The 14343-nt window shown below is 40.1% G+C and overlaps 1 protein-coding gene across 1 annotated transcript in view; it reads left to right on the top strand.

Moving 5' to 3' along the window:
• The first annotated feature begins 4612 nt into the window (after positions 1 to 4612).
• atp11b (ATPase phospholipid transporting 11B (putative)) overlaps positions 4613 to 14343 on the top strand; it is a 130091-nt gene continuing 120360 nt past the window's right edge. Inside the window, exon 1 of the mRNA XM_033992084.2 lies at positions 4613 to 4911. Coding sequence (XP_033847975.1) covers positions 4885 to 4911 — 27 coding nt within the window. The 5' untranslated portion in view covers positions 4613 to 4884. The remainder of the gene's footprint in view (positions 4912 to 14343) is intronic.

Here is a 14343-nt window from a genome sequence, read left to right as displayed (position 1 = left end):
TAAAGATTTGGTCTGTTACATGTCGCAAAGCATGAATATACAAGACTCACTGTACAAATTTTTCTCCAAATGCATTAATTAAATCTGTTAATTGGCTGCTAACCTCCGCTGCGTTGACTGCTAGCTAGCGACGTTGACGTGCTTTGCAGCAAATTGACGGCTGATATTGTACTCTTAAAAAAACGTGAAGTTTCTTGGCGTATTAGGCACACAGACTTTGATCGAACTTCAGCGAAAAACTATTTTGTTGTCCGCTCTGCATTACACTCGGCGCTCACTATCCACTTTTGTTTTTTTTATATGCTAATTTTTGCAGAAGCACTGATAAAAGAATAAGAGAATAATGCACATGAACAAGGTTCATGTAGCTGTAGTGCGCCATCTTTTGGGGAAACGTTGGCATTACAGGGAAAAGGTAAAATGACGATTTACCCTTACCTATTTTGATATTTGGTCACGTTCGACGGGCCGGATTAATAAACTCAAAGGGCCGTGTGTGGCCCCCGGGCCGTAGTTTGCCCATAGCTAGCATTAAATGCCAGACAGAAGAGGAGGTTTTTTTTGTCTAATCTTAAAATGCATTACAGACTGAGAGGATCTGACGGGCAGAGGGAGGACCCATAGAGCGCAGACATTTAAACACAATAACAGTCGCCTCTCCGCAGATCTGACCTGTAATTTGACCTGGTAGCACCTCCTGCTTCAAAGATCTCAGATATAGAGACAAACTGGTGGTGAACCCTCCAACAGACAGGTTATCAGAGACAGTATTTCTGTGTTTATGCTGCGTTCTGTCATTTGTTACCGTGGGTTTCAACTTCCTGGTGTTTTTTTTGCTCTTTAATTTGAATTGTTTATTGCTACGGCAGCGGTGCAAATTTTTCTGTCACTCAGAAACCCCTGGATCGACACAACCAGCCAGAAACTCATCACTTTTGCCATAATCTGGTAGATCATTTGTTTAGAATTGTGTTTGACATTTTAAAAACACAGTGGAGCACTTCCTGGATCACCTCCTGATGACATCACGAGGTGGATCAAAGTGAGACTTTCATTTTCAAAGTCTCATTCTGCTCCTGTGTGTTGGGCTTTGTCACGGCCCACACACGGTATTGACTTATCGAGGTGTGGTGGTAAAGGGTAGAACAACTGACAAAAAGGAGCTAGGGAGAGAGAGAGAGAGAGAGAGACAAAAAGACAGAAAAGGAGGAGGAGAAAGAGAGAGATAGGAGAGAGAGAGAGGAAAAGGATGGGAAGAGAGAGAGAGAGGAGAAAGAAAGAGGTGGAGGTAAAGGGTAGAGCAAGAGATGGAGAGAGGAGCTAGAGAGAGAAAGAGAAAGAGAGGAGAAGGAGGAGGAGAAAGAGAGAGAGTGAGAAGAGGAAGAAGAGAGAGACAGAGGAGAAGGACAGAGAGAGAGGGAGGGAGAAAGAGAGGGAAAGGGGAAAGGAGAAAGAAAGAGGTGGAGGTAAATGGTAGAACAAGTGACAAAGAGGAGCTAGAGAGAGAAGGGAAGGAAGAGGATGAGGAGAAAGAGAGACAGAGAGGAAAAGGATGGGAAGAGAGAGAGGAGAAAGAAAGAGGTGGAGGTAAAGGGTAGAGCAGGAGATGGAGAGAGGAGCTAGAGAGAGAAAGAGAGAGAGAGGAGAAGGAGGAGGAGAAAGAGAGAGAGTGAGAAGAGGAAGGAGAGAGAGACTGAGAGGAGAAGGAGAGAGAGAGAGGGAGGGAGAAAGAGAGAGAAAGGGGAAAGGAGAAAGAAAGAGGTGGAGGTAAATGGTAGAACAAGTGACAAAGAGGAGCTAGAGAGAGAAGGGAAGGAAGAGGATGAGGAGAAAGAGAGAGAGGGGAAAAGGACAGGAGGAGAGAGAGAGAGAGAGAGAGGGGGGAAAGAGAGAGAGCGCCCCACTGGATCCATCTTGTGCAGCTGAGTGACTGCACTGGAGCAAAGTGAGAGCATCTGTGAGGGAGAGTCTGGGAGCGACGCCAGAGCCACAGACCTGCTGCTGCTGCTGCTCAGAACTGAACTGTGCTCAGACTCAGACCATTATGATCAGGGAAGAGAGAGAGAGAGGAGAAAGAAAGAGGTGGAGGTAAAGGGTAGAGCAAGAGATGGAGAGAGGAGCTAGAGAGAGAAAGAGAAAGAGAGGAGAAGGAGGAGGAGAAAGAGAGAGAGTGAGAAGAGGAAGAAGAGAGAGACAGAGGAGAAGGACAGAGAGAGAGGGAGGGAGAAAGAGAGGGAAAGGGGAAAGGAGAAAGAAAGAGGTGGAGGTAAATGGTAGAACAAGTGACAAAGAGGAGCTAGAGAGAGAAGGGAAGGAAGAGGATGAGGAGAAAGAGAGACAGAGAGGAAAAGGATGGGAAGAGAGAGAGGAGAAAGAAAGAGGTGGAGGTAAAGGGTAGAGCAGGAGATGGAGAGAGGAGCTAGAGAGAGAAAGAGAGAGAGAGGAGAAGGAGGAGGAGAAAGAGAGAGAGTGAGAAGAGGAAGGAGAGAGAGACTGAGAGGAGAAGGAGAGAGAGAGAGGGAGGGAGAAAGAGAGAGAAAGGGGAAAGGAGAAAGAAAGAGGTGGAGGTAAATGGTAGAACAAGTGACAAAGAGGAGCTAGAGAGAGAAGGGAAGGAAGAGGATGAGGAGAAAGAGAGAGAGGGGAAAAGGACAGGAGGAGAGAGAGAGAGAGAGAGAGGGGGGAAAGAGAGAGAGCGCCCCACTGGATCCATCTTGTGCAGCTGAGTGACTGCACTGGAGCAAAGTGAGAGCATCTGTGAGGGAGAGTCTGGGAGCGACGCCAGAGCCACAGACCTGCTGCTGCTGCTGCTCAGAACTGAACTGTGCTCAGACTCAGACCATTATGATCAGTGTTTATGGTGACGACTATCAACTGTGAAGATAAAAACACAAAGGCATGAAACTGGAATGGCTCAGGGCCCGGAGCAGAAAGAAAAAAAGAACGAAAGAAAGAAAGAAAGGCCACGCTAATCCTACGTTTTTATGTGTATTAAGATTAAAGCGCCCGTATTACGCTATTTTCTGATCCAGTTATAATGTTGTTTCCTCATCACAAACAGACGTGGAGTTACGTTTGGTTTCATTCAAACAGAAAACACTCTGTTCCACCTTGTGATGTCACTGTGTTGTAATACAGGACGTGCTCCGCTGTGTTTTTAAACTCCTTCATTTCTAGAATCGTTTGGATCATTTCAGACCTGGAATTGCCAATTTGTGCTGAAGAAAAGGTAAAACGTAACCTGAAAACTACCATTTCATGACATCACAAGGTGGAACAGAGCATTTTGAGCTTCGGAGATGTACACAGACAACTCCAGGTGTGTTTTTGATGAGGCAACAGCATTATAACATGACTTAAATCTCACAAGAGTCAATTTTGTGTTATATAGGGCCATTAAAGCACACTTTATCATCCCCATGGGGAAATTAGTTGTCCCCTGTAACAGTTAAAAATGCACTTATTAGTATTTTCTCTTTGTGTATTATGTTTCTTTTTAATTTTATGTGTGAATTTTATCATTTTGATGTTTTATTTTGAAAAATAAAACGGAAGTGCGTATTGCTCACTTGTATTTTATTTTGGTAACTTCCGCTCTCAGTCGCGTTGGAGACGGCAGAGGGTAAGTTCTGTTCTACTGGAAATAATATATTAAATTCAAAATAATTTACCTTTACCAACAGTACAAGAACACATGTTAATTAGACAAAATTTTCACATGTAATTAATGTATTTTGGAATGCTAATAAAACATTTTGTAACTTTAATTCGGACTGTAAAATTTTGCCGTTAGCTTGTGTTGTGACATGACACTTATGCCGCGAAAACGAGGCGCCATCTCACGGTGTTTTCTCACTGTTACAGGAGCCAGAGTGAGGACGTGTGTCTGTCTGTCACAGGTATGGTGGATTTTATTTTTTTATGTATGTAAAATAGTAACTGGTGCATTTGTTTCTAACAATATTTATTCCACTACCACCCATTTAAATTCAAAATAACTTTGTTCAACTCTCAGTCGCATGTTGGAGACTGCAGAGGGGAGTCAATGTGAGGACATATTAACGTGTGTCTATTATGTCTGTCACAGAGAGAGAATAAAGCAGAGTGGCTCCATCCTATGTCATGTTATTTGTATACGGACTGGCAACGTTACACCTCTGCATTTGACCCATCCTTCAATCTCATCTGCAGCAATTAACCAACCATTGCCAATTAACCTGGCCTACATGTCACAAAAATGTTCAGCAAGCTCTTTAAAATGACGGCTGACTGCAAAAAAGCTGTGTCTATAGGATATTTTAGAAGAAAGAGATTAATCACAGACTTTAAATGTTATTTCACTATTCCCAAATCACAATCTGCCTGCACACTATGGCTAATATTGTTTATAATAGTGTTAATATATAATTTTCCTACTTAAAACATGTCAAAATGTTCCTGATTATGCTCTGAGCCTCTGAAAGGTCAGTTTGTAAAGTAACACCTGTCTAGTCCTGGCAGAGGAGAGAGTTTAGAGAGAGAGTTACTTCACAGACAGGCAGACAGGGGGCGCACAGAGGCCGCGTTTGGAGCTGTCCGTGTCCGCTTTGGGCGCACGGAGGACGGCCCACACGGAGCAGAGATGTGGCGCAGCTCACCGGGACTCTGTGCTCTCCTCCTTCTGCCACTTCTGCTCCGAGGATCATCCATAAACCATCTGTAAAGCATGGGATTGTGCACGCGGACGTTTACGGGATTCAAATGCGCTGCGTAATGCGCGTTGGAGAGCGTCCTTGCGGGGGGAATATTGATGTTTTGGGTCGGTTTTGTTGGAGGAGCAGCTAGTTGCTAGTGCTGGGCTAGCGCTGTGCTGCTGCTGGCTGCCTGCTACAGCTCTGTGCGAAGATGCTACGGTGGATACGACAGCAGTTGGTAAGAAAGATCTGCGTAAACTACCTTTGCGTTGTGCGTAAAATGGATATAACTGTCATTTTGGCGCGCGTTACGTGCGAATTTAAACACAAAACCAGGATTAAACCAACTATCCCTGAACCAGAGCTTTAACCAACAGTGTTAACAAGAAATAAGTTAGTTAAATGATCTAAAATAAGACTAAAAACAGGACTAAAAGCGTTAAGAATGAACCAGATCATGAAACAATTATCCAAACTTGAAAAAAACATAAAAAACAGGACTTGATTCAACCAGGACTTGTTTCAATAGTTTAAACTAGGACTAAGTTATGAGACTGGGTTAAAGTAGGACTAAAACAAAGATTAAACCAGGAGTAGACCAAAATCAAACCATATTTTAAGCAAAAATGGGAAGCTTTCCATACAAAAACTACCTCAGATTTGCACATTTCTGCATAGTTCTGGCTACTACCTGCCCCAAATTTACATACTAATTCATGACAAAGCCTAAATACTAAAAATACAATAATAGTCTTACAGTTTTGTCAAGTTTTTAAGAGTAAAACATGCCAGGTTAGCGTTGTTTTAGCCTGTTTGTTTTCCAGTGTTGTGGCTCTGTTTGCAGATGACAGCCAGGTGTTAAACGTTAGCCACCTTCACAGCTAGCTTCAACTCCTGTTTAAGCTAACCCAAGCTTTTAAACACTTTTTCCAGCAATGCAATATATAAATTATTGTTGGAAAGTGTTTTATTTACAATCTTTCATTAAGTTAAACACTCCGAAATGATTCAAGTTGTTAAAAAACCCGCCTATTTTAATGTAAAGTAATGTAAACCTTTAGCTTGGGGCTAGCTTAACTGTGCAGGTAGTTGGTTAACCTGCTCAACTGTTTTCTGAAGTCCTTTGGGTCATATTTTTTTACATTTTAAACTATTTATCTTTAACTTTTTCTACTCTTACCTCATGATACTATTGGTAAATGATTAATTATGCTTCCTTAGCTTTAATTTTGTGAATAGATTTGACTAAATAGTAAATAAATCTACATCTACATAGGAAAGACAAGTTTATTTGTATAGCACAATTGGTACACAAGGTAATTCAAAGTGGTTTACAGAATAAAAAAGACATTAAAATCACAATACAACAAATTAAAACATAAATAATCATCATAACATTAATATTATAGGAGAAAAACGCAGAATTAAAACCTTTCATACTGGACAATATGGCAAAATCATGTCACAATTGGCTAAATAAAATCAAAATAGTGAATAGTAATAGTAAAAAAACAAATGCATTGAGAGATAGACTGTTTTAATGAGGTTTTAAATGCACCATAGCGTAAAATTCTCTTATTCATGTTCAAATTTGGCTTAAATCTGCACTAAATAGCTTTAACGCCATGAAGGGCAAAGATACAGGCAGGTCATAAGTTACAGGTCGGATCTGTGGAGAGGTGACAGCGCTCAAAGTGAGATAGTGAGTCAATCGTTATTTTGTAAATGGCGTAATTTGTGTGGTGTAATGTGCTCTTGACTTTCTCTTTGATTTTGTTCCAGTTGAGGTGAAATCTTGAGTGATTGTGGCTGTTCTATGGTGAAAAAAACCTCACAAGCTCATTTCGGCCCATTTATTTGCATATATTTGGTTATAATGGGAAAGCCTGGCTGGGGTTACCTCGCCTCCTCGCTGTGACACAGACTCCTCAGCTCGCTCCTTATGCCTCGGTCTGTTTGCATACAGCATGATGTCATCTCAGGCCAGGGGTTTGGTGCAGGGCAGGAAGTCATTTTAACACCGCAGAGTATGTGGGTTATGCCAGCGAAGTGTGTTTAAGATAAGAATACAAGGAATAAACGTCCGTGTGCCAACTTTTATTGGGTTGCGCTCACATAACATCTCAACATTCAAGAGTCTTTATAGTTTAAACTGAGCTGGTTGGTGGTGGAATTTGCTGTTTGACTGTCAGATTGCGGATTTTTTGACCAGGTTTACAGTTAATATCTCTGAAACTACCCTTCCTATCCACGTGAAACTGAATCTGAAAGTTCGACATGTTCTCTCTTAGCCTAAATAAACAAAAATGAAATACTTTTTACACAATAGCTTCAGAAAGTGAAGCCAAAGACGTGATTGCTGTCAGTTCAAGAGTTTAAGCCATAAGATTATTACTGTATGGCAAGTTTGTAGAGCGAATAACTAATAATAAGTAAAGATAAAGTTTAACATTTGTGGATAACATATTTAGATCACCATGTTACCTCATACTGGTTTGAAAATGTTATATTCGCCTAAAACAATATATTAAAATGTCCCCTCCTCACCTTGCTCCTTGCGCTAGTCACTTCCCCTTCAGATTTCGATCACAACTCAATCAGTGTGCATCCTGCTAATGAAACTACTGCACATCGCATCAGGTTTGTGAAGTTGTAGTGCGTACAGTGAAAAAACCCCCCGCAATAGGTGAAATCCGCAAAGTCGTCAGCTTTATTTTTTACAATTATTCTCATTGTTTTTGGCTGTAAAACCCCTCACCACACACTTTATACACTTTTCTCACACAGGCGTTAACATTTTCTCACATTTCTCTCTTGTTTAAACTCTCTTAAAGTTCAAACCTTCATCGGCGTCTTTGTCGGTGCAGAACGTTTCATCGACATTGTGGGTTTTGTCGGGGAGAAAACAAATTGCAAACATACAGCACTTCAGAGTCACACTGCGATCCAACATTTATGTAAATTTGTCTGAACACATTCTGTACTGTACAGGAGACACGGCAAGGAGGAGACTGATGGACAATAGTCTACAGTCCAACAGCCAATCAGGACACAGAACACAACGCACGATCACACAGCATGAAAAATAGCGCTGAAAAATTCGGCGAAACAGCGAGACCATGAAAGATGAACCTCGATATAGTGAGGGACATCTGTAATTGTTATACAACCTCTTCAGACATGTTTTTCACAAGGGAATCACTTTAGAACATGGTAAAAAAGGTCCAAAAAGTCCATTTTGCTTAATACACCCTCTGTAACCTTTTGAGAGCTAGATCACATGAGGAACATCCACCAGAACAGAACAGCCCGAGTGAGTCCATTACTAATTAGTCTGTGCTCTCAGTAATCAGCGTTCTGGAGTCCCAAGTCCTCACAAGCGTCTCAGAAAGGTTAACAGCGCCGTAATTAAATTCTTCTGTTAAGTTTGACAAAGTTTTCTTCCAAATGCCTTTTCACTCGGAGCCAGACAGGAAGTTGTTGCCTCCTAATTTGAGATAGCTTCTTTCAGTTGACCCGCCCCATCCGTCTGACCTGTGTGAGCTTAATTAAAAGTGTAATTAAAAAGCTTGTTATGGCGTCACCGCTAATGAGAAAGTTTGAAGGAGGCACTTCATTGAGCTGATTAAACGAGACAAGTTTCATGTTCAGTGGTTTTCCTGAAAACTTTGAAACTGAAGGATTTGTTTATACTGAGGCGTCAGCATTGTTAGGAAATTTTAGGAGTGTTTCTGGATGTTTGAACAAGTGTTATTTGACTGTCTTAAAAGTTTTATATTGCACAAAATTGACTCTTGTGAGCTTTAAGTCATGTTATAATGCTGTTACCTCATCAAAAACATGCCTGGAGTTGTGTTTTGTTTCAACACATGTGTGAATAACCCTTTTGTTTTTAGTCTGTACATCTCCAACGCTCAAAATGCTCCATTCCACCTTGTGATGTCATGAAGTGGTAGTTTTCAAGTTCCTTTTACCTTTAGTTCAGTAGAGATTGGTCATTCCAGAGCTGAAATCATCCAAATAATTCTAATGAAGGTGTATGGAGTTTAAAAACACTGTGGAGTACTTCCTGCATTACCACAGGATGACATCACAAGGTGGAACAGAGTGTTTTGAGAGAAGAACTCAGCCTAAATATGCAGAGTTTGTGTGTTAAACATGTGAGAATGAAACAAAATACAACTCCAGGTCTGTTTGTGACGAGGAAACAACATTTAAACTACACATCTAGACTGGGTTTTTAGAGGCAATTTTTATTTTCAAATTTGACCCATGTCGTTGTTTTCAACCAGTCCAGTTTTTCTCGCATAGGTCCAAAAGTTTTCTTGGACTCAGAGGTTAATTTAACAAACATGGAGCTCAACAGTGACTGTCTGCTCAGGCTCTGGAAGTAATTTTTTACATTCATTTTTCCCATAGAGTCTGCGAAAAATTCAAATGTTAAGAGTTAAAAAGCATTGCGGAGGCTAACCAGCTACGTGCTAACTAAAATCCATAACCCCGTTGTTTTAGGTTGAAAAAGGCTGTTTAAAAAGCACAAATCTGCAAAATGTTTTAATAACTTGGCGGTTTACAAAGTTTAAGAAACAGATTTTAAATAAATTATAAGTCTTGTCATTAGTTACCACAGAGCAAGCTTTCAAACTTTTTATATTAATTTTATTTCTGAAAGTCTATGAGAAAAATGGGAATGGGAATTTTTGTTCTGGAGCCGAGAGGTGGGCTGTCACTGTTGAGCTTCATTGTCTGTATCGTGTCTCTTCCTAAAAAAGAAGTTACTGGTCTGAAAAGTTAAGAAAACTCCCGCACATTGTCTCATTCTTGATTCAGTTTTATTCTCACGACGTTTCTGTCCCTCTGACCTTCCTCAGGTATCAGGTCAGAGGAACCGAAACGTCAACGGAATAAAATGGAATCAAGAGTGAGACACTGTGCGGGAGTTTTCTTAACTTTTCAGACCAAGTGCTTCTCCTCCTACGCACCTGTCGCCCAGTCAGGTGTGCAGAGTCTAAACAGAAACTATAAAGAAGTTACTGCAAAAAAAAAGTCAAAAGTTTGTAGAAATTCGGTTTAGCTCTGAGCTGTGACTTTTAGGTAAAACTACAGTTTGTACTGATCAACACATCAACATAAATACACCTGAATTGGATGTTTCTTCCTGGCAGATCAGTACAAAGAGATCTGTACACCACAAAAAATAATCCACTTTACAATTATGACAAAATTGCAAAATAATTGAAACTAGGCCCATCACAGTAATCACTATATCGACTGATCTTTCAATATATATCATTTTGGGCTTCAGTATTTGTCGCAAGTACTTTCTTTGCATAAGTGATGCGATTTTTGGGTATTTTTGTGTGATCAATTTGCTGTTTATTTGTTGCAGCTTTTAATGATCTTGTCTATTTAAAATGGTTCCCTGGGATCATCTTACAGTATTTAAATCTTAAATTGAGGCAAAAATATCGTTTATTGCCATATTTCTCTGTAGCGATATATCGTGCTTCACAATACAGAGAAACTGATATTTTTAGGCTGATTTGTATTATTTTAGTAAGTAAGATGCTTTGAAATGACAAAAAAACTCATCATCAACCCTGGTTTTCTGCAAAGTGGATACAAAAGCTGAGTAGTCATGTTTTATACAGTATCTTCTTTGCACTAGAATGTTAAAATAAAGCCGTATGCGTACTCTTTAGGCATCTGGTCGGCCCAAACAAAATATCAGCCTCTGCAAGAGATTTAAGGCAGATGTGATAAATAAAATATCGTCCTGATCTATCGCCCAGCTGATATCTCTGTCTCTTTCTTGTCGGAACACTAGATTTTGTAATTTTCTGATATGGCTCCTTTTCAGAAATTTGCTGTTGGCTCTAAAAATGTCTGTGTTGAAAGTAGTTATTCAGTAAATGGGTTTGGAAAGTGATCTGTGCCTTTACATGGATCCAGTAAGTGTTAAAATTGTAGTTGTCAAGCGAGGCATTGAGAAAAACTCACTTGGAAATACTTTTGAATGAAACAAAACTGTGTACTACTTTGGAAAACAAAAAAAACCAAACCCTTATTGAGACATTTTGTTCACTGTTGCATCATTTGAGGTTAAGTCGAGGCTACGCTAGCTCTCGTGTCCTCTTTCCTTCGTTGCCACGCTAAAGGCTAACGTGCTCCACATGTGTTTGAACGCGTTTGGCGCCCGTGGTCGTGCATCGCCGGTGTCGCTCGTGATCTATCGGCTGCAGCTCTGAGTGCTCCTCACACTCTCTCTGCTCCATTACAGCCCACTCGCCTTTGATTCGCCATCTGTGATTAGAAGGGCCCATCTCGGCTGATTTAAATGCCTTTTCTCAGTCCGCAGTCGTCATCTGTAACCGAAGCTACTGCTGCAGACTGCTTAAAGACCCCGTAACCCGATTTTCTTTCCGTGTATTTGAGCGTTTGTCTTGCCCATAGACTGGATAAAGACGTGGACTTCATCTGACTGGAGCCGGACGTTCTGGGTGACGTCACATTCATTCATTCCACTTCTTTATACAGTCTATGAGACGCCATACGCCAGTTTATCTCTGTGGTAACTTTTTTGACACTTCCTGCTTAAAACTCAAAAAGTCACAAGGATCACGAGGTCCCACTTTCACGATCTGCATTGAAACTGAGAATCAAGATCAAGCCTCATACAAACATTTTATTCATTTACAATAAGCTTTTTGACAACATTAGACCCGTCACAATAATCACTAATAATCACTAATCGACTAGAAGAAGCTGAACGAATATGCTGCATTTTCTGGATGATAAATCGCACTTTTTTCATAGTTTGTCCGGGGGTGCGGCTTATACTCAGATGCGACTTATATGTGAAATTATTAAAATATATAATTTCACATCTTTGTTATTGTCACACATGCACAAGGGCACTCTAAGCTTGTTTACCAGTATCCACTACTCCTGTAACATGGAAAACTTAAAATTTCAACATTGCGGTAATTTAAAAGACATCTGAGAAAGGAAATCGTATTCTGATGAGTCTGATGAGACACGCAGAAGAGGAAGAGGCGCTAAATCTACCTCCGGTGTTGGTGGAGTTGTTCAGAAGTGACACCGAGGATGAAGAATTCAGTGGATTTAGTGATTTGGAGTGAGATCCAGAGTAAACTTGTTGCTTGTTTTTTCTGCTTTATTTATCTGATTAACTGTTAATATCTTACGTTAACAAACCAGACACGTGTTCAGTTCTGTCTGTGCTTCATGTAGCTGAATAAATATAAATGTGTTACGTTAGCGTGATGTACTGCCAGTTGCTCGACATGTCTGATCTTGGTCTTGGATTTTTCTAAATAAATTTCCCCCAAAAATGCGACTTATAGTCCAGTGCGACTTATATATGTTTTTTTTTCTTCATTATTATGCATTTTTTGGCTGGTGCGACTTGTACTCCAGAGGGACTTATAGTCTGGAAAATACAGTACTAGTAGAGTTAGCATCTAGATTCTGGGCTAAAGTGCAGTATGTAACCGCCATTAAACTTCTTCGCCATTTTTTTCTTTCATTATATTGTTTATGAATGGCTCAAAGTGAAGAAAAAAACGAGTATTCTTACAGTGTGGGGTCTACTCACAGATCTGACCTGTAACTTGGCCTGGTAGCGTGACCTTCTTGTGGAACTTTCTAGTACCTCCGTAAAAAATCAAGGAATTGGTGTGCGATCCCTCCCCCGGGAAAGTGCCATAGTTCGCCTTTAAAACAAAAATTTTCTCTTGCATTTCACTTCAGTTGTGGATATCTGGATTGAGATGTTAAAACTATTTTGTGCCATCCTGAAACGCTGCTGAAAAAGTATTCCCCAAAGCAGCGAGACCCAGAGTGTTTCTCAGGAAGCCATGTTTTTTTGTCCTTTTGAACTCTTCGTTCCTCAACAGGCTGAAGACACCAGCGCCTCCGTGGAGCTGCTTAATCATTAATACTCGAGACACAGTAGCTTAAGTTAGTTTAACCGCTGCTGTAGAGATTAGACAAGGCCATAAAGACGCGAGTCCTGATGCAGGGAGCAGTGCACAAGACGGAGGGTTACTCTTCCACTTAGACTAAAGCTGTTTCAGATCTGTTTAATTTAAGAGAGGCTCAGTCAGAGGAAGATCAGGAGGATTTAGGAGTTTAAGTTGTGACCAAACTCCATCGTCTAAGACTCGTCGAGTCGTTAAATGATGATGTAAGAGACATTACCTTTAAAAAGAGTTTAACCCCAAACTGTAAATGATGTAATAATCTATCATGACATAGCATTAGAGCTGTGTTTATTAGGGATGTAATGATGTCCAAATCTCAGGGTACAATATTTATATTGTAGCAATCAGTTAAATCGATTAATCGAATTTGAGGGTCAAATCGACTTTTTGAAAGATAATATTTTTTATTTTTTTCATTTTTTCCATAGTAAATTGCATTGAAAATGTCAGTGTGCTCAGTGCAGTCGCAGCCTGCAGCTCTGACTGTGTGAAATCAGTGACGTCAAATGAAATGTTGGGGCTGCATGTTTAATGCAATAGTTTGTTTTATCTCATTCATAAAACATGTCCCCAGTGGGGTAAATATGAGGCACACTGAATACATTTTTTCATTATCTTGTCAGTTTTGACTTGTTTTTGAGTTTACAGAACCTTTTAATGGAGAGCGGGGAAAAAATCATTTTATTTTCAGTCAAAACTGCCCAACCCTCTCGGTACAGAAGAGCTCACGATATTGGCTTTATGTTTACAATACCAATATTAATTTATGTTAAGAACAACTGCACTGTACACAGCCTGGTGGAGCAGTAAAAACTAAACTGTTTAATTACAATGTAATTTTATACTGTTTCTCGTTAACACTTTCTTGTTCTGTAAACGTCTTTGAATAAGGCCTGACTTTGTGTTGTGCTCTACAGACGAATGAATGAATGAATGTTTATTTTAAAGGGACAGAACAGAGAGCATTGCCAAATTTTAAAACAGTAACCGATGCCATGTCCATAAGCCATCTAGCCAAAGGCTAATTTGCAGACCTGGTCCCTCACATAAAAACAGACAAAAATATTGACAGACATGCAACACATTATTACAGCATTAAAAATACACAATTAAATTACTTCAGTGTTCACAAGCTTGATTTAGTTTTAGCAACTGCTTCACTTTGCAGGTGAACTGGCTCAGATCTATGAGTGTTTTCAGTTCGGCAGGTAAAATATTCCAGATCTGTGGCCCCTTAATGGCAAATGCACTTTGACCGAAGGTGGTCTTGCATTGAGGTGGTCTACAGTCACCATTTGCAGCGCCTCTTGTGGTCACACCGCGGGGGTTATACCTCTGAATCATATTACTTAAAATTTCTGGAGCAAGTTTATTTACACATTTAAAATTCAATTTTAGGAAGGAATATTTAATAAGATTATCGAGGCTTAATAGATTTCTATAATTGAACAATAATGAAATCTCATGGACTTCTTGTCCATCACTTTTAGAGCTTGTTTATACAGAGAAGCCACACTTTTCATAGTTGACTCTCTAGCCTGGCCCCACACAGTAATGCAATATGAATAGTGGGAAACCATCATTGCATTGAAGTACAATTTGCCTGCATTTATGGACAGACAAGGTCTTATTAGATGGAAGCAATTCAGATTTGTTCTAATAGT

Source organism: Periophthalmus magnuspinnatus, chromosome 4 (genome assembly GCF_009829125.3).
Source record: "Periophthalmus magnuspinnatus isolate fPerMag1 chromosome 4, fPerMag1.2.pri, whole genome shotgun sequence".
NCBI classification, from domain to species: Eukaryota; Metazoa; Chordata; class Actinopteri; order Gobiiformes; family Gobiidae; genus Periophthalmus; species Periophthalmus magnuspinnatus.
The sequence above is the reverse complement of the archived record's forward strand: the minus strand, read 5'-3'. Positions and strand labels throughout refer to the sequence as shown.